We start from the raw sequence: 20,342 nt of genomic DNA, 5'->3' as shown, positions 1-20,342 counted from the left end.
CACCTGACTTGTATGTCTCCCAGAAGATTCTAGACTCTTAGGGGATCTCAATATTTTTCTTTCCTCTGGATTGGCTGAAGTTCAAAATGACTGACAGACACTTAAGTACCAAATCATAATAATATTTATTGACAATATATATATATATACATTTCCAACCAATAGCTAAGATTGACTGTGAACTTTAATATCTGTGTAGCTTTGTTAGGCTGTTAGGCTTTATCTGTGTATATCTTTGTAATTCAACTACAGAGTTTTCATACATATATATATACATATCATTATTTTCTTCGTGTGTCTCATCCTTGGGTTCTAACGGATCTAAGAGTCATTACATCTTATGATCCTTACATGAGTTTTCCGACCAATCAACTGTCCTAGTAGGTTTACAAGTGGCTTCCAGCATGGCAATAAACAATTTTAAGTAGCTATATACATATTTATATCCCTTTCCAAAATCACCACGTATACATACATATATATATCTCAGTTAGTAAATCCTTTCCTCAACTACAGACCTGCTCATCATTCATAATCAACAATAGTAATTAACTGTTTTCCCGTATCTAATCCTATAATCCTTTAACTAGCAGGGCACTCTATCAGCGTTTTATCCGTTTAAAACAGTTACTATCACTCTGTGTTATACTCTCTATAAATCCAAATTCGCTATAATTTCATAATCAACTACAATCCTTTGTTACCTACTTAGTCATTCCCTCAAAATTAACTATTATCTCAAAGTATCCTTTCTACCCATTTATAAATCTTTATCTTAAAAACCTACACTTAATTTCACTACAGTTCTGTGGGCATGGTTACAATTACATTTAACTTTCTCTTATAGATTAGGTATTTGTCCTAGAGTCCTTCCTTTATAAACTTAAGTTTTGTTTCTTACTGAACTATCACTTACTCAGTTTCCAAGTGATTTTCCTATTCAGGGCTGCCATAACCATCAGCGTAACGGCGTAGACTAGGAGGCAGGTGGTTGCTCATCCTTGGGCACTCTTCTTCCTTCTCCATAAATTTTATCGGCTTCTCACACTGCTGTAGTATACATTGGCTATGCAGAATATTCTTTCTTCCACACGGACACGTTTCTTTTCCCAACTTTAGGCTTACGAAATTTCCCACAAAGAAAATTTCCTTCCCATTCCTAAACCATCTCCCCAAACTCAGCGACGACTCTGCCACCCGACTGTCTTCCTCTACGCACTTCCAAAGACTACTTCACCATCTCCCCCAAACTCAGCAACGACTCTGCCCCACGACTGTCTTCCTCTACGCACTTCCAAAGACTTCTCCAAAAAAACTTATCCTTCTCCTCACTCTGAATTTCAAAATTTCCTGCGCTTTTTCGTTCAGACCAATCGCTGACCAGTACATCCCTTCCCCTGTGATTTCCATTCGTCTCCTATCTCTTCCGTGGGCGTGTCTTCCATCCTTTTTAGAGAGGGCTACTTGTTTCCAGCAATTCCTAGAATTTTTTAGAAAGGCAACTGGAAATTCCTGTAATTTTGGAGTTTCTAGATTGTCTTTGTGTTTGTCCATCTACGCCCTGTATTGGCCTTGATACACCTGTCGTTAATAGCCCCCGTGAAATTTTAAAGTGTGCACTTAAATATCATGAATACCTCCATTACTGAGCTCCATCTCTGTCTTATTTATTTTTGTTTCAGCTCATTGTTCTATAGGGCGAAATGTTAACTCTGATCTGAGCTCATTAACTACGGTCTGCTCCATCAGTGTTTCCTATTGTATCGCGTGTTCGAAACGCTTCCCCCCCGTTGCTACGTTAATCTTCCTCTACTTAAAGGTAATAAGCATAACGAGCACAATTAAACCTTGACTTATCTGAATTATCCTACACGCTTTCAGTTATTAGTTTTTGACCATATATATTTCAAATTGGTTGTCTGTATTAATATTCCTTAATAATTTTTTTCAATATCAATAACCCTCATTTTTTTTTTTTTTTTATAACAGTTGTAAGGACAGGTCCTTACAGATCCATGACCTGTCAACAGAAATGTGGTATGAAGTCCTGGAGCATACCACTTAGGTAGTTTTGGGCTAACCTTTTGGTAGTAGCTCCTTTGGTCTCTTGCTCCCATTCAGTTTACTGTATCTGATGTAGTTGTGTGGCACTTTGTCGTCATTGATATCATTGGCAAGGTTTGGAGTTATGCCTAGGAAACCCATGGGGATTCCTTTAAGTCTGTAATGTAGCCTTTTTTTTTTTGCAATTTCGAGGTGCAGTATTAGGGTACCAGCCGAAACTTGCAGGGCTGGGATACTAACTGTACAGCATGCTCTAGTATTAGTAATGGCCACATGGTGCAAGAAAGCCTATGGCTTATGCTGCACCAGCCAAAAAAAAAAAAAAAAAAAAAAAAAAACCCAAATAAAACAGTGATAAAAAAAAAACAACTAATAATTAATAAAAGAAAAGGAAATTAAACCTATCATCCTATGCGTTTCCCTCACCCGAAGGTACTATCCAGATGACCTTTGAATTTCCCCAAAATGTCAGCCTCTATCCCCCATATAGGCAACTTATTCCAGTAATTTATAACTCGCTGGCTAAAATAAAACTTCCTGCAGTCCAATCTAAACATCTCCCCCCCCCCCGTAACTTGAATTTATGTCCCCTAGTTCTAGCATCATTTATAATCTTGAAAATTTCGTCCTCATTCATTTTACTGATGCCTCTTGGAGCCTTAAACACCTCAATCAAATCTCCTCTAAGGTGTCTAGTTTCCAAACTCTACAACCTACATATTTGAAGTCTTTCTTCATAAGGACACCCTTTTGCCAATCTCACCAAGCAAGTTACCCGTCTTTGCACCCTTTCAAGAAGCTCGATGTCTTTCTTTAGGTGCGGTCTCCATACTTGAACACAGTATTCCAAGTGTTGTCTTACAAAAGCCTTATATAATGGGATTATAACATCCCTATCTCTACTTGCAAAAGTTCGATAGATCATCGATAGGGCACCATGGGCCTTCCTTGCAACCTGTTTACAGTGCCCAGAGAATTTCATGTCTGACCGTATCATAACACCCAAGTCCCTTTCCTCGAGTACCGGGTTTAGTTGAACTCCACCAAGTGAATAAGTTATTTTGGGATTACTGTTTTCCAGGTGTAATACCTTACACTTTGTTGGATTAAAGCATAGCTGCCATTTTTCTGACCATTCCTGAAGTCTATCTAGGTCTCTCTCTCTCTGAAGAAGCTCAGCTTGACGGTGATCATTAACTACTCTACCAATTTTAACATTATCTGCAAATTTAGATATCATGCCCGCTATCTCTTCATCAATGTCGTTTATGAAAATTAAAAACAACAGTGGTCCTAACACTGATCCTTGGGGAACCCCACTTCTTACATCAACCCAATCTGAGGAATAGCCATTTATCACAACCCTCTGTCTCCTGCCCTGAAGCCATCCTGATATCCGTCTAAGGATTTTCCCAGTGATTCCAACCTGTTTCAGCTTATAAAGCAACCGCTCGTATGGGACTGAGTCAAAAGCTTTGCTGAAATCTAAATAAACAATGCCGAAATTATTCCCTAAATCCAGCTCATGAGTGACCATTTCAAAATAGCGAACCAGATTTGTTAAACATGATTTTCCCTTTACAAAACCATGCTAAGTATCCTTGAGAATTTCAGTTCTATCCAAATGATCCTGAATTCCACCCTTGATCATTGCCTCCATGATTTTCTCTACCAGTGAAGTCAGACTGACAGGTCGATAATTTCCCACTTCACTCTTAGAACCACCCTTATGTATGGGAGATGCATTGGCACTTTTCCAATCCAACGGAATCTCCCCAGAGCCTAGTGATGCTCACATAATTAGCCTCAGTGGTTCAATACACTCACTTGCCCCCTCCCTTAAGATTATAGGGTATATTTCATCAACTCCAGGAGCCTTACTGGCCTGTAGGCTCGAAAGTTTTTTCATTAAATAATCTTGCAAAATTTCAATATCATTAATTACATATTTTTCAACTTTGCTCCCACAATTTCCCATTGCCACAAAAGGTTTTTCTTCTGTAAATATTGATGCAAAATAACTGTTGAATTCATCTGCAATGGCAGCTGGTGTATTTAATACTATCCCCTTTCCCTTATGTAAAGGTCCGATCTGGTTTGTCCTGCTCGTCTTAGCATTTATATATGTGAAGAATTCCTTATTCCCCCCTCTTTGCTCTGTTTGCTAGCAATTTCTCATAAACTGCCTTTGCCTGTCGAACCTTTTCTGTGGCTCTATTATAGATCATCTTGTATTATAGGCTTCAGTACTTTTTATTGCTCTGTAACTTTTCCATGCCACCTTTTTCTGCTCAAGTAATGTGGCAACTTCACTATTTATCCAACTTGGAACTTTCCTTGTGGAGTATTTTTTTAATGGTAAATACACATTCAAGGCATCTGTGATTATTGTTAAAAAGGTTGTTCCTTGAATGCTATTTAATTTTGTTCTGTTTCTAATTATGGCTGTGCAATGGAACCATACGGCAGCACCATAGGAGATTACAGGTAAAAACACTGTTCAGTAACTGAGTGCCAGAGTTCTGCACTTGAGACCCCAGTTGGCTCTGCTGATTCTGGCAATCATTCCAGCATAGTTTTGGACTTTTTTTTAGTCAAGTGTGGATAGAATGTTAATTTGGAATCTAGAATTATGCCTAATTATTTCAATTCTTGGACCATGTGAATTGAGGTATCACCTATTTTTATCATTGGTCATCTTATATTTAGATTTCCTTTCAGTAGGATACATTTAGTTTTTTTCTGACAAAATTTTTAGCATGTGAGTTAGCGCCCATTCCTGCAGTTGTTTGAATGCCACGTTTGCTCTTTCTTCCACCACCCTTCTGGTGTTACCTTTTACCAATAAGACAGCTGCACCAGCGAAGTCCATAGATATTGCCAGCATGTACTTTTGATCACTATTATATACTGTTGTGAGGATATAGTGCATGGCATCCTCAGTTGAAGACCCTTGCTTGAAACCAAATTGCTGTTCAGAATTTAGGTTGGCTTCAGTATAATATAAATTAAGTCTGTAGAGGAGTAGGCATTCCATTATTTTCCCTAGAACAGGCAATAAAGCTATAGGTCTGTATGATTTAGGTTCAGTAGGATTTTTTTCCCAATTCTTTAAGCTTAATCTAATTATACCTAGTTTCTATGCTTTTGGAAATAAACCCTCAGCTAAGCAGTGATTAAATAAGTTCAGTAGCATATCAGGAGAAATTTCTGGTAACTTTTTTATAGTTTCTGTTTCAATTAAGTTAGGTTCAGAGCACTTATTGGTTTTGATTTTTAAGAGTGATGATATCCAGCCCAGAGTCCTGAGCTGGATATCATCATCCTTTTTCTTGGTGACCCCCCCCCTCTCTCTCTCTCTCTCTCTCTCTCTCTCTCTCTCTCTGTCTCTCTCTCTCTCTCTCTCTCTTTCTCTCAGGATAACTCGGGAAATTTTTTTTGTTTGGTGCAGCATAAGCCTCAGGCTTCCTTGCATCATATGGCTAATAATAATAAAAATTATGTAATTATGTACCAGGTGTATAATGAGTTGCTGTCGCTCTACTCTGAGACCAATTGTGTCACTGATAATGTCACAGTGGCAGCCATTAAATATGTCTCTACTGCAGGAACTCATTATGAAACTGAAATTATATGTAAAGTTACCATTTCGAGTATATGTTCATGAAGATATGTTGTATTATAATTCCAGTACTGAATTATTTTAGGAAATTGTCTTTTCACCCATTCCCCATTTCCTTTTCGATAATAAGCAGTAAATCGTGCAAGGGTTAGATCTTTTGTTTCACCCCATTTTTCATATTTATCAAAAATACTATCTTTCCATATATCCAAAGACTCACTATCAACTTGTTTTTCATCCAATTCAGCTTTTGATTTACGTAATTTCTGACACTCATGTGGCCATACCATTAGCACATATTCAATCGCTCTTGAACACACGGACATTGGGTATCATAATAAATACCAAGCTGCCTCTTGTGAACTCATCTCCACAGAATTCAATACATCTACACTTAATGCTCATGTTAGATCAGTTATATCCATATCAGGATATTCTTCTTGTAGCTCTATAATTTTCCTTTGCAGGTTGCTTCTTCCTCTGTTAGATTTATTCACATATTCAACTACATATGCTGCACATGAATATTTTTCTACGATATATTGTAAATCCTAATTAGACTTGAGCACTCCTAAAATCCAAGGATTGTAATTATTCATAAATTTCTCTTCTATCTTGTGTTTAAGAAATATGCATGGTCATTTGATACTAGCCCCCAAAATATTTAGATATTCTTCTTCTGATTGGCATTAATTTGATTTAAGGAATTCTTCAAAATTAACATGATTATCCAATTCTAATGAGTCGTGCATTTTACGATATTTTTTGCAATAAGCTAATCTTCGATTGTCATCTGTGGCCATCGGTATCAATATACGAGTTTGCAACATTGGCCAAAAAGGTGCTTCAAATTGACATTCGCGTCAGTTTGCGTTATTATTTTTATAACAGTTAAAAGTATGTTTATGTTGCTGTAAATTTGAAGTTCCCAATAGAACATAATGCATCTATCATTTGGATTGCTTCTTCCATCCCACCTTTTTATTCTAATGGTGCAGAGGGTGCATTGTTCATCCATAATAATATATGTGCATATGAACTTCCTCGCTGTTGAAATTCAATGTGTTTAAAGAAATTCACAACATAATATTTCCCAAAAGGATTATAGGTTTTCGATTTTAAAATTTTGAGTATACTCTCAACAATTTTATTACAGTATATGGCACACGTTATGAGATCTTCATTTATTAATGTAGCTCTTTCCATGTAAGGTAGATCCATAACTTCATTAGTTGTAATTTCTCGTTTATATCTGAATTTGTATAACATACATAACATACATAGTAATATGGGCCATGTTGGTTCATACACACTCAATGTCAAGAACATTGTAGGTTTTCCTAATTGACGAATCATGGCAAACACATCTCGTTTACATTGACTCCAATAATATGCTGAATTGGGAATTGATTTTAGAAATGCAAGTTAGACTCTAATGACTTGTTTATAAATTCTTTTGATTCCAATATAGAATGAGTAATGTTAGCTGTTATTCCTACTGATTTAAATGCAAATCTTCTTTGACAACTTGCAAATTCATTTGAAAATTTTAAATGAATTTCACTCGATGCCATCATAAAGGGAATAATTTTCAATCCATTTTTAAATTTTCGTGCATGTCCCAAATATATAGTTGTAAAAGAAAGTTCTTCTGCATGTATACAAATATGAAATTTGTTGGAGATGATTTCTGGCCCGGTGCTATACATAAATATTTATCCTCAGATTATAATAATGTTTGTTGTTGAATTAACAATAGTTCATCCTCATTTTTGACAGGTTCCACAATTTAATCTGAATGTTCCTGCTCACTATCATCATTTGTCCTCAAGAAAATCGTCACTCACTTTTATTTCATAGAATTTATACAAAGGTAAATTTATCAAATACCGTAACCATGTTTTCACTATTTGCTTCTGCACACATCCTTGCTGTTTGTTGTTGAATTAACAATAGTTCATCCTCATTTTTGACAGGTTCCACAATTTAATCTGAATGTTCCTGCTCACTATCATCATTTGTCCTCAAGAAAATCGTCACTCACTTTTATTTCATAGAATTTATACAAAGGTAAATTTATCAAATACCGTAACCATGTTTTCACTATTTGCTTCTGCACACATCCTTGTAGATATGATGATTTATGTATGGGTCTTCGTTTTATATGTATGTTAATGGCATAATCGTCATCTGATTCTCTAGGTAATTGATGAACCATCGTATTTACGTTAACTAGTACATTTATTACTGGTCCAATGATCCCATATTGTCCATGTTCATAATGTAAACGACGAATTTGCATAAAGGGTAATCATGGTGATATCAAATACACAGTTACAACATCCAGTGGAGGCAAATGAATAGGATATGTTGGATATATAAATCCATTAGGCATAGCCATAGTTAGTATCCGTCCCTCATTTAATGAAGTATGACATGTATTACATGTCATGAAAGTATTCACTTCTTGTAAATGAAATTCATTTTGAGGTAATTCATATGAAATTGTTGGAAATGGTTTAAAATCTAATTGAAACCATAAACGATCACAAACATTAGTTTGTGATCGTTTATGGTTTATTTAGTTACACTAGTTTTTCAAACTCACTGTCAGCTCGTGTAGACACTATAGGGATGTAATCAGGTTTCTAATTTTGCTTTTTTTATGCACGATATTCCTTCATTCATTCTGCTGGAGTTTTAGATTCCTGATAAGTATCAGGCATAGTAGAACTCTGTGGTTGACAAGTATCAAGCAAAGTAGAACTCTGTGGTTGACAAGTATTAGCCATAATAGAACTCTGTGGTTAAACTTCATTATTATTTGGAATAGTTTGAATTTCTAATTTCCTTTTCTTCCGTTCACAATATTCCTTCATTATTTCAGCTCAATTTTTTTTGGGTGCAGTTTGAGAACTCCCAGGCATAACGAAACACTCTTGTTGAATTTCATCTGGATTCACATTTCTGTCCAACTTCCCTTCCTTTCTTTCACGATATTTTGGATATTTTTTGGACAGTACATTCCTAATAAATGGTATAAGTGTTGTGATCATGTATTAGAATTGAAAACCAAATTTGGAAAAAGGAAGACAAATTGATGAGGAAATTGACAAACTTATTATTAATACAGCAGAAAATTCACCTTCAAATACTGAAAATTGCAATTCATATTCAGTTGATGAGGATTTGGTTGATCATTTAATGATATTATAAGTGAGTTTACTTTACTTTTCAAAAATATTTTAGCATATGATCAAGTAATGATTATTGCAAAATCCTGTATACTATGTAGTCTGTTACAAAAATTCAAATAACCCATTTGTATAGTACTGTATTTGTATAGTATTTGTATAGTACCCAATTGTCCCTGTGATTAACCTAATACATTTTCACAGACAAGTTTTTATTTTCAAGGTCGTTGAACCAGGGTCACTGTGTAATAGGTCATTGCCAACCTGTATCTTGTAATATTCCCTGTACTTCAGTATCAAAAGCTTCCCAGTTTGCTGTTCTTGTAACATACACCTGTGAGAGAAAATAAGTTTTTTCTTATACAACTGCGGAAGTAAATCAGCCTATGGTCACTAGTTATTTTGTCCTTGTAGACACATCCAACTCAGGATGTGTCTGCCAATCAAAAGTGATACTAAGGGAACATCAATATTTGAGTCTAAACGTGGGCAAAATGAAGTCCTCCAAAAGTTGGCCTCTAGCATCAATAATGGAAGAATGCTAAAAGGAAGATTTGGTATTTGTGTCAGCTGCTATAATAAGGCCAGTCCTACTAGATGGATGGATAGCTTGTTCCAGTTCTAAGAGGTGGGGGTTTATAAAATGACTAAACTGAAGTATGATGATAGAATTTTTATGCTACCAAAAGTGCCTGGAATGGTGGTCACAGCTAGATAGGGTTTGCATAGGGTTTTGCTTTTAACTAGAAGGTTGGGATTTTTCACCACAATGTATCTGGGTAGCATTTAGGTTCAGTTTTTTGTATCTTGCAATAAGCAACAGGAGAGCCTGTTACCGTTCCTTTGATGCAGTAAGATTCTTAGAGGAGCAAAAGAGCTATGTTTAAATTCTCCATGAGATGGTGTAGTTGATTAGCCATACTAATGGAACACTGGGCATTTTTCACTGCTCTTTTGTGTATGGGGTATGCACCATCTCTAATGGGGCAATTGTGTAGTCTGTTTTGTCTTCTTCAATTTAAAATCAAGGTGGGAGATCTCTAGGAGGACAGTTCTTGTGTACATGGCCTTCATTTCTGCAATGACCACAAAATGGTTATTTATTATTATTATTATTAGCCATATGGTGCAAGGAAGCCTGAGGCTTATGCTGTACCAGCCAAAAAAAATTCCCGAGTTACCCTGAGAGAAAGAGAGAGAGCAAGAGTCAGAAGTAGAAAGGAATCACCAAGAAAGAGAAGAATGATGATCCAGCTCAGGACCCTGGGTGTTCCAAGCCCATACTCACCAGATGTGAGCCCCTTGAGGTGATTTTATATTAGCATCTAGTAGAAGTATGCCCATATCTAAGATAATTGAAGCATTTTGTAACAGACACAAACTCTGAACCTACTGGACCGTCCTATATAAATTCTGTCATTATTTATCAATTGCCATGCCTTCCAGGAGGTTGCTACAACCCAATTTAAGTTGTTCTTGTCCTTGGTTGGTCTCAGTTGATAATAAAACCACAATTTCATTTTTAATTTCATCAGAATGCTCTCCTAGGTTGCTTTCCAGAATCTGAAAGAAGGTCATCCCAGGTCACCATTGCTGCCCACAAGTACGTTAATTTTTAATGTACTGGGTGGTCTTGGCCTTAAAACCTATGTTATTCAAGCCTTTGCATCCTTTATCATTATCAATGTCTTCTTTAGAAGCAGTTTCATCCATAATACCCATATCTCTGATCTTTCAGAGAATCAATCAGCATCTTCAAAACTTCATTTTTAACTTCTTTCTCACTTGTTTTTAAAGAGCAACCTTCCATTTTTTTTAATAAGACCATGTGTCATTTTGACAACAGCTTTAGGATTTTGAAGGACTGCTGCATATGTTAACACTAATGAGTCCACAAGGGAATGTTCTAAACTAGAAGCTTATTCCCTCAGAAGCAGGGTAGCTCTTAAATTCTCATTTTGTTGCATGATGTCATGGCGTCTCCGTGGCCAGGTGGGAAGGAGCAACAGTGCGTAGCACACGCTTCTTGATTAGACCGGGGTTCGAGCCCGTCACCACCAAATACGGAGGATGCGGGAAGGTCAGGGAATGACCACCGCATATCCCCGAGCAATATGGCCTTAGTTGCTAATGCTCCTAAAAACCAAATAACAAATAGCATGATGTCATGAATAAACATCTCCATTTCACCCCAGAAGTGTGGGATTCTCAATGATGCCACTTATGTAACATAACTATTTTCATTGTTCAGACAGTTTTTTGTACACTCGCTTGGAGAAGAAATATTTCCTGAGTTAGGGTCTGGTTAGAACCTTTTGTTGACTTTTCAGATTCTGCCACTTCGCATTGATTATTATATAGACTCCTTAGAGATGAGTTTCTTAGCTTTTAATTTCTTCCTGGTTGTAGCAGAAGGGTTTTTGTATCTTGCAATTACTGGTTGTTGGTTTGAAAGCATTACAACTGCATTTTACAATGGAAGAGGAACAGGAGCCAGAAGAATTCCTGCTGTGAAGGATTCCAAAGAATTCCTTCTTTGGCAGAAGAAATATCCTGATTATATATGAAATAATTTATCATCATCATCTGCCGTATTTGGGTTATGAATGACAGACAACTGAGTAACAAACAAATACTTCTGTACACAGATGTGTGAATTGCAACTACAATGGTATCCCAAATCCAGTTTTACCTTTCTCATCCAAAACTGACGATTTGATCCCAAGAAATACAAAGTTCCGATCTAGGATGAAAACTTCATTGAATTAATTAACAGGTAGTGCATAACTGATGGATACACAGTTAGGTCAATTCATGTGGAAGGTTATAACGACATGCAATTTAGCACCAGAAAAATTTGCAGTGACAAACCACAACCACTTTCCATAGGAAATGCATAGACAACAGTGGGGAAGGGAGATAATCATATAGTCAATCTCTGTATGTTTTGGCTTAAAAGTAGGTCTCCTGAAGGGTTTTCAGGACTTCTGAACGCAGTGACAATATTTGTTTTCTGCTAGTATCACTTCCACTGAAGTTGTGAATGGTCACTACAATACGGGCATTTCCAGTGTTAGTCACGACTTCCTCATTTGTATATCCTGTGACGTATTCTTCTAAAGCTGATCTTGTAGAAAAACCTAGCACATCTGGTGATTGTTTTCTTTGCAACTGATGTACTGATCTCAAATTACAACTTGGTTTTGTTACAAGAGGAATTTGAGTCACTAAAGAAACAAGTGCTTGCACTAGGAACAAATGTAACTGGGAGCTCATCAGAGACTCAAGTATCTCCTGACCTGTCAAGTGATGCACACAGATTCAGGTCCCAGAAAAGAAGTCAGGTGCAGACTGCCCTGGTTGAAGGTGATCTAGTTTTATTGGGAGACTATTCTCAGGGAAACCTGTAGCATTTTTTTTTTTTTTTTTTATAAAGATAGGTGGTTCAGAACCAGAATGTGTTTGTCAGGAGCAATAATTAATGATGTTACCACCTAACGATATTAAATGTACACGACCTGACCATCTGTTGGATAAATATAGGACTATGCTGAAAAAAATGCTGTGAGTTAGGCCAGTATGTGTCTGCAATTCTGCCTAGCCACCATAGGAAAGATTATGTGCTGAAAGCCTTGTGGATTAACTCAAGGCTTGAGGGAATCTGCAGGGTTGTGGGAGAGAGGATTTTTATCAGTGTGGCCCACATGTGTAGGTAAAAAGAATCTATTTTGTAGAGGTGGTATTCATTTGAACAAAAGTGGTGCAGGATTTTTGCAATATCATTGATGTTGCAAAAATGCCCTCTATGCTACTGATATGGCAACCAGCAGGTCAGAGCATGGCAGATTATCCAAATAAATCAAAGCAAAACTTGCACATGGGTAACTCCTCTACTGAAGTTCCCATTGGTGTCATTCTTTTTAAATTTCATTCAGGCAGTCCACAGTACAGTAAACCCTCACTAATCCAGTTACAGTTAATGTGGATGTCGGATGATCCAGATCGAAATATGAAAACTTCTGTTCACAGTGGAGTACTTTGAAAGACATAAGGAATTTAGGAAGGCAGATGAGTAACTCTGACTGCGCACTGATTAACTGCACACAGAGAGACGAAACATACATTACACATTGTCCTGCGTGTTGTTCAGTATTGTTGTTGACTCTGAGTCGGATGAGTGTCCGACTCATACATATGTACATAAGTCAACATATTTTATATAATTATGGGTTCTAAAGAATAAAAAAGAAAACCCGCTACTTTAACTATCATTAACAAGCTCAAAGTGGTAGAACAATTTGAAAATGGTGTTATGGGGAAAAAAAAAATTGCTGAAGAATTTGGTATTGGCCAACAGGCTGTGTCAGATATTAAAAAACAAAAGAAAGAATCTGTAAAGACATTTTCTTTAAAATTTGATGTGGGGAGTGATAAAATCAGTGTATCAAATAGCCAGATATTAAAAAACCAAAAGAAGTGTCGATCAAGTTGGCAATGCCACTTGATCGACACTTCTTTTCCCAATGCCACCTGATAAATGTAAAAAGACAATACAATTTATCCATCTATCGGTGGATAAATGTATTATCTTCTTATAGTTTTTAAATAAAGGCTCTACAGTGATATTTTAAAATTTATTTTTATTAGCACTACCTATATCATTAAATTTTCCACTTATTTCTGTTCTAATCTGGATGACCTCTCCCTCCAATTAATCCAGATTAGCAAGGGTTTACTGTAATAATTCAAAAATTAGCAGCTCAGTAAATTGTGACAAACACAAGCGAAAGCCAACGTGGTGGTTTCACAAGACACACTGCAACTTGTCACAGTCACATGGTACACATGAGGCCCTCCCTGGCTATCAAGCAATCCATCTAAGGTTCTTGCCTGTGATATCAACTTGGTCTTGCTTATACAGTAATCTCTCATGCATTACTAGTCAAAGTGAACAATTTCAAATATTTCCTACATCCATCTCATGTGTGACTATCAAAACAGCTAACTACATTAGTTAAACAAGGTTTCTCCCCATACAAAACCATGCTGTTTCCTTCAGAATACCATTTCTGTCTAGGTCCCCTGTATTGCATTCTTAATCCTCACCTCCATTATTTTCTCTACCACTAAAGTCAGACTGACTGGCCTGTAATCACTCACCCTGCTCTTAGAAAACAAACTTTATGGGTCAGTCTACATCTCCAGTGCGAAGCTGAGTTAAGTGATGCTCTTATAATTAATTATGGTAATTCAGTGTACTCTCCCAAAACTACTGGATATATGTCATCAACCCTAAGGACCTTACCTGTCTTAATGCTTGAAATTTTTTCTAATAAACCATCTTCTGTAATTTCACTATCATATTTCATACTGCTCAGCTTCACTTGCACAGTTACTCTTGCCATGAAGACTCTTTCATTTGTAAATATGAATGCAAAGTATCCGTTCAGTTCATCAACTTGGCTAAGTCATCTGTAGCATTCCCAAATGGTCTAGTCTAATCTTTATTCACATATGTGCACAACTCCTGGTCCCGGTTCTTTGTTGTCTTTGCCAGTAATTTCTCATAGTCTTCTCCTTTACCCCTTCTGTGGCACTGTTTCAGATCACCTTATAACACTTTTTAGGCTTTGGGTACTTTTTATCACAGTGTAACTTTTCCATGCCATCTTTTTCTGTTTTGTTGAAAGTAGCCAGCTACATATTCATCTTAGCATTGTCCTTGTGAATATTTTATTGATGATATATTGCATTCTTGGCTTTTGTGACTACTTCTTCAAAGGTATTCCATATTTCTACTGTATTTGCTCTCACTGTACCACTGACCAATTAATAGAACTGTACCTAGTTAACATGTCATGTAGCATTTTAAACTGTCATAGTCACCTTTTCTGAAATTAAAACTTACTTTTATCTTTAACATCTGTGATTTTTCTTCCCCCCTCTCTCGCAACCAACTTCTAAAGGTACCTCCTGTCCAGTGATGCTGTTTGGTTCATGGATGGTCATCATGAGTGGAATATTCTCACTCCTTTCCTGTTTGCCCCAATTAATAAAGGAAAAAATGAAGTCACCTATAAGAAGGTATTAGTTAGGGCTTGTTTGTAAATATCAAAGCTTGGCTGGCTCAGCCAAGCTTTGATATACCTCACCTCAATTGAACACTGGCTGGATGAATTGGAGTGTCAGAATAGGATATGGTCAAAATAGCCTTTTAAAACCAGCCCTGGAATTTGCAGGAGGGAAAGATGCACTGGTCACACAGGCATGACATGGTTCTACTACATATTAAGTTTTTGAATGGAAAGCTGTTTTTTGCAACTATTTGTGTGTGCATGCATCGGCCCTGTAGTGTATATTCTTTTTCAAGGACACTTCAGGTACTTTTCAAATAATGAGTCTGTATGCATATAAATTTTACGTATAAATTTATGTTTACACATATAAATTTTTAAAATTCCATGAAGAAACTTTCTTCTTAAAGGTCAATTCTGTGGGGTAGTCAATAAGTATTTACCTTCACCTAGAAATATTTGAGTTAAGGATTTGATGTGTATACATATATATAATTAAATCTCATAAGATAATGTTTATTTATTTGTTTTTGTAGATCCATCGATTACTGAACTAGAGCCATGAATACAGCAAGAGATGGTATGCTGGAGAAGGTTGAGGTCCAGTTCAGTATAAAGTTTGTTCATTTGCAAGGCAAAGTAGCAAAACAAATCCATGATTAGATGAAAGATATATATGAGGAGGATTATCTATCATGTGAGACTGTGAAATATTGAAAAAAGACAATTAAGGTATGAGCAAAGCTGTGTACATTCTTCCTTCCTAAGAAAAGGAAGACTCATCTTGGTCACAGATACTGCCATTGTAGCTGAAGTGGAACAGCTGGTCTTAAGGATCAGAAAGACATTTGACAATAAATTTTATAGAAAATGAAATGGACATTAGCCAGGTCTGTTTGCACCATAATGCATGAGTTCCTGCATATATCTAAGATAGCAACTCAATGCATTTCGAGATTGTTGACACCTTCTCAAAAACAAAAGAGATCACCTTCATCCCCCCCTCCAAAAGAAGCCAGTGTTCAGTTGCCTGCCAGTATCAATCAGTCTTCTCGGGCAATAAAGGTATCATCCTTACAGATTACCTCCCAAATGACAACAGCATTACTGAGCTGTACTAGAGATGCTGATCACTGTCCAAAGGTGTCTACCTCCTAGTGAACAGTGCTCCTGTTCATAAAGCTACATCATAAAATCAGGTGTGGTTTTGAAAAACTGCGGTACCCATCTTATTCTCCTGTCTTCTCACCTTCATACTTCATCCTCTTCCCCAAAATGAAGAAACCATTATGGGTCTGCAGATTTCAGACTGATGAGGCGGTAATTAACAAAGTGAACAGAACTCACATTTTGTTCAAAGTGAGTTCTGTTCAAGGGATCTGAAAGAGCTTAACCACAGATGGAAAAAATGGGTAGCTCTAGAAGATAGTCACATAGAGAAGGATGAAATTGCTAGCCAAGTGTAAAATCCTTCACTCAAATGTTTATAAGTGAGGGTAAATACTTGTTGACTGCCCCCTCATTCATATGAGGTGGTGATCAATAAGTATTTGCATTTGGATTTTTTATTTGGTGGCTATCATTGAAGTAGTTTCGTATACCTGTATGTACTGTATAATATCGATTTATGCCTTTTTTATTGCCATTTAATGATTTTTAAAAACGTGTAAAGATTTAACTAATAACAGAAATTGAAAAAAAAAATGTTTGATTGTCTAAAATTTATTCATATGTAAATCATTCTAGGTAGTTGGAATGGAAGGAGCATTTGGATTTTTTGCCATGGCTGTGGTATGTTAAATTCTTTTATAACTGAAAAATAAAATGTTAAAAATTTAATCTAATTTTGGGTCTATACTATTGCATAAATAAAATGCAAATTTATGGTTTCTGAAATAAAATTGCAGGAATTTAGAAATAGATATTCTCTTGCAACTATATATTCATCTGTTTATTGTCCCTAATTAGGGACAATAAACAACTTAATCAAAAATTTTTAAATTTCAATGCAGATTTTATGAAGTAGTATCATTAGTTATGGCAGATTGTGTTAGGAAATGCTGTTTTTTGTTATCAATTTTGAATCTAGTATGTATTGTTTTGAGAGATGAAGTTAGTTGCCGCCATTCTTGTGAAGGTATAAACAGTTTATAAAAATAAAAATAAAAAACTTTTTATGATGGAGCATTGGTTTTTCTGTGCTTGGGTTTCACATTCCATCTGAATAAACTTCTTATTGCCCATCACTTTCTCCTATGATGAAGAATGCTCATTAGAATTTCACACCTAAAGAATGTTACATTTTCACTTTGTCTAATGTGTCATTAAGCTTTTAAGTTCTTTGTTCTCTTCTCACATGTATACTTTTTTTGTTATTTATTTAACACTGAAGAATTTAACACTTTTTTTTTAAGAATTTTTTTTATTTAACACAGAGTGTTTGAAAGAATGCATGTGTATGAATTAGTAAAGAATAGAGAATATCTGAAAAAAAAAAAAAAAAATGGGCACTTGAAATACTTGAACAAAAGTATGGAGCATATATAAGTATAAAACATGAAGTGCAGTATAATGTTTAAAATTACAAAAGATATATACAAATTACATGTTGTATACATACAATTTGGTGACTTTCTCAAACAAGGATTACCTACTGAGATTGAAAGCAAAGGCAACAGTATGCATGTACTCTGGAGGCGCCTCCGTAGCCAGGTGGGCAGGAGCAGCAGTGCGTAGTACATGCTTCTTGATTAGACCAGGGTTCGAGCCCGTGAGCCACCAAATACGGAGGATGCGGAAAGGTAAGGGAATGACCACTGCATATCTCCGGAGCAATATGGCCTTAGTTGCTAATGCTCCTAAAAACCAAACAACAACAGCATGTCCTCTGTGTTTGTAATGATTAATATTCATTACAGCTATTCTAGAGGTAAATTTTACTAAGAATTAATTGCTCTAGCGTAAATATTAAGAAATAAATACATGTATTAAAATTTTAAATATTATAAATTTAGATAGTTTAAAATTTGCTGTGTCGTGTGTATTGATTATTATTGACCCAACAAAGAGCCAAATGAAAGTTATAAACAGATGTACCATCTTCAAGTGAACCATGTAAACCACTGCAAATACTAACAGAACGAAGGGAAATGTAGAGGGAGTATGCACCAGTGACCTCAGGAAAAAATTATGGCAAGCAGTAACTTCTGTGCTAAACATGGTAAAATGTATGATATTGTGCCAGAATATAGACCAGTGTGTAATTTATTGATAATATACAGGGAGTCTCAAAAATATTGGTACAAACATTTAGGGGAGGTAGGTAACATCTAAAGGAATGTGAATCGTATAGGAACCCATAACCGGAAACATCACCGTAAGTCGGTAGATGGCTTGGTAGTTGCCGCACGAAGAGCACGCATCGATATACGAACTGTGAGCTGGCAGACATACACCTAGTGTATGGATTAGCAGAGGGCAATGGACGAGCCGCTCAATGAATTTATGGAGAATGCTTCCCAGACAGACATGTACCGGACCACCGTTTGTTTGCGTGTGTGCATCAAAATTTGTGCGATTATGGGTCATTTAGAGGTAACAGGAGTAGTGCGGGCAGACCACATTCAATGCGAACTCCCGCCATGGGAGAAAGTGTGTTGAATGCCGTCCAGAATAATCCTACTACCAGCACACGTGCAGTTGCTTCTGCCTTAGGAGTTGTTGTTGCAGTGTACAGTGTGTCTGGCACAACGATTCCTTACACCCCTTTCATCTCCAAAGGGTTCAGTTGCTGATCCCCCAAGATCATCCTGCACATGTGGCTTTTGCACAGTGGTTTCTCCAAGAAAGTGTTCAAGACTTGAATTTTCCAGCCTATGTTTTGTTCACGGATGAGGCTTATTTCACTCGGGAAGGCTTATTCAATCAGCACAATGCTCATGTGTGGGCTCACGACAACCCACATGGTGTGCCCCATGCGGCACAATATCGCTTCGCAATAAATGTGTGGCCAGGTATGGTCGGTGACTGCTTAGTCGGCCCATACCTGTTACCATCCCGCATGAACTCCGCTAAATATAGGATCTTTCTTGAAGAAGTTCTACCAGGGTTACTTGACGATGTTCCAGCAAATGTGACGCAAAATTCGTTTCAATATGATGGGGCACCTGCCCATTATGGAAAGTGTGTTCATGACCATTTGAACAGGCGTTTTGGGCATCGATGGATTGGCCTTGGTGGACCCGTTGCCTGGCCCCCACGCTCACCTGATTTATCGAGCCTTGATTTCTTTCTGTGGGGGCTCTGAAATCTATCGTGTATGGATTGCCTGTGGAGATGGAAATGGATCTCGTGGTGAGACTCGTCTGCGCTGCTGCTACTGTCAAAGAAACTCCAGGTGTGTTTGACCGTGTCCGCCAATCCATGCTGCGTCGGTGTTATTGTTATTGTTTGGTTTTTAGGAGCATTAGCAACTAAGGCCATATTGCTCCGGGGATATGCGGTGGTCATTCACTGACCTTTCCGCATCCTCCGTATTTGGTGGTGACGGGCTCAAACCCCGGTTTAATCAAGAAGCGTGTGCTACGCACTGCTGCTCCTTCCCACCTGGCTACGGAGGCGCACCTCTGCGTCGGTGTCACGCATGCATCGTGTCTCATGGTGGAACCTTCGAGTATCTGTTGTAACATCATGAAATGCATCCATCTCATACTCCATTGTTAATATTATATCAAATAAATGTTTACCACTAATTACTGTCTTGTGTCATTTCTGCTTCTTGTGCCTCTGCTACTACTACTTTCCTGTGACGTTTCCGGTTATGGGTTCCTATGCAATTCACATTTCTTTAGATATTACCTACCTCCCCTAAACGTTTGTACCAATATTTTTGAGACACCTTGTAGAGAGAGAGGTGATAATAAAAGGAAAGAAAGGACCTAAGCTCCATAAAGTGAAAAGATAGTGATTTATTTACAAATACTTTCTCCTACATACTTGGTATACCTAATAGGTTCAAAGAAATAAAAATTAAATATTTTGTATAGTTAATAGTAGGAGCTTATTCAAGATATTTTGCTAAGGTTACATGCTCCTTCACATAGAAAGACCTTAACCTGAATCAGCATGTTGTATTAGTTGGTGACCTTGAGAAAGTTACCTAGATTGTAAATAGTAGTACAGGTCGACCATCACTAATTCAGCCACCGGTAATCTGGTTCCACCACTAATTCGGACATAATTTCCGCGAACGTAATTTCAAATTTCCCAGGTCGGCACACCTGGGAAATTTGACCTGCCGCTACTGTTTTGGTGGCATTGGTTGCAGCATCAGCTGTTGGCATGAACTCATAAACACTGGCAAGCCATTCCCACTTGTTTTTCTGCATT

At 37.0% G+C, this 20,342-nt stretch overlaps 1 protein-coding gene across 4 annotated transcripts in view; it reads left to right on the top strand.

Annotated features, from left to right (window-relative positions):
* Positions 1-20,342, top strand: part of LOC150088358 (solute carrier family 35 member F6-like) — a 329,560-nt gene that overhangs the window by 230,044 nt on the left and 79,174 nt on the right. For all 4 annotated transcript variants that reach the window (XM_090370737.1, XM_090370736.1, XM_090370735.1 and 1 more), the window contains one exon: positions 16,701-16,745. In XM_090370737.1, coding sequence (XP_090226863.1) covers positions 16,701-16,745 — 45 coding nt within the window. The remainder of the gene's footprint in view (positions 1-16,700; positions 16,746-20,342) is intronic.

This window comes from Mastigoproctus giganteus, chromosome 3 (genome assembly GCF_048544385.1).
Source record: "Mastigoproctus giganteus isolate SK-2022 chromosome 3, ASM4854438v1, whole genome shotgun sequence".
Taxonomy (NCBI): domain Eukaryota; kingdom Metazoa; phylum Arthropoda; class Arachnida; order Uropygi; family Thelyphonidae; genus Mastigoproctus; species Mastigoproctus giganteus.
This window is presented reverse-complemented; position numbering and strand designations above follow the sequence as displayed.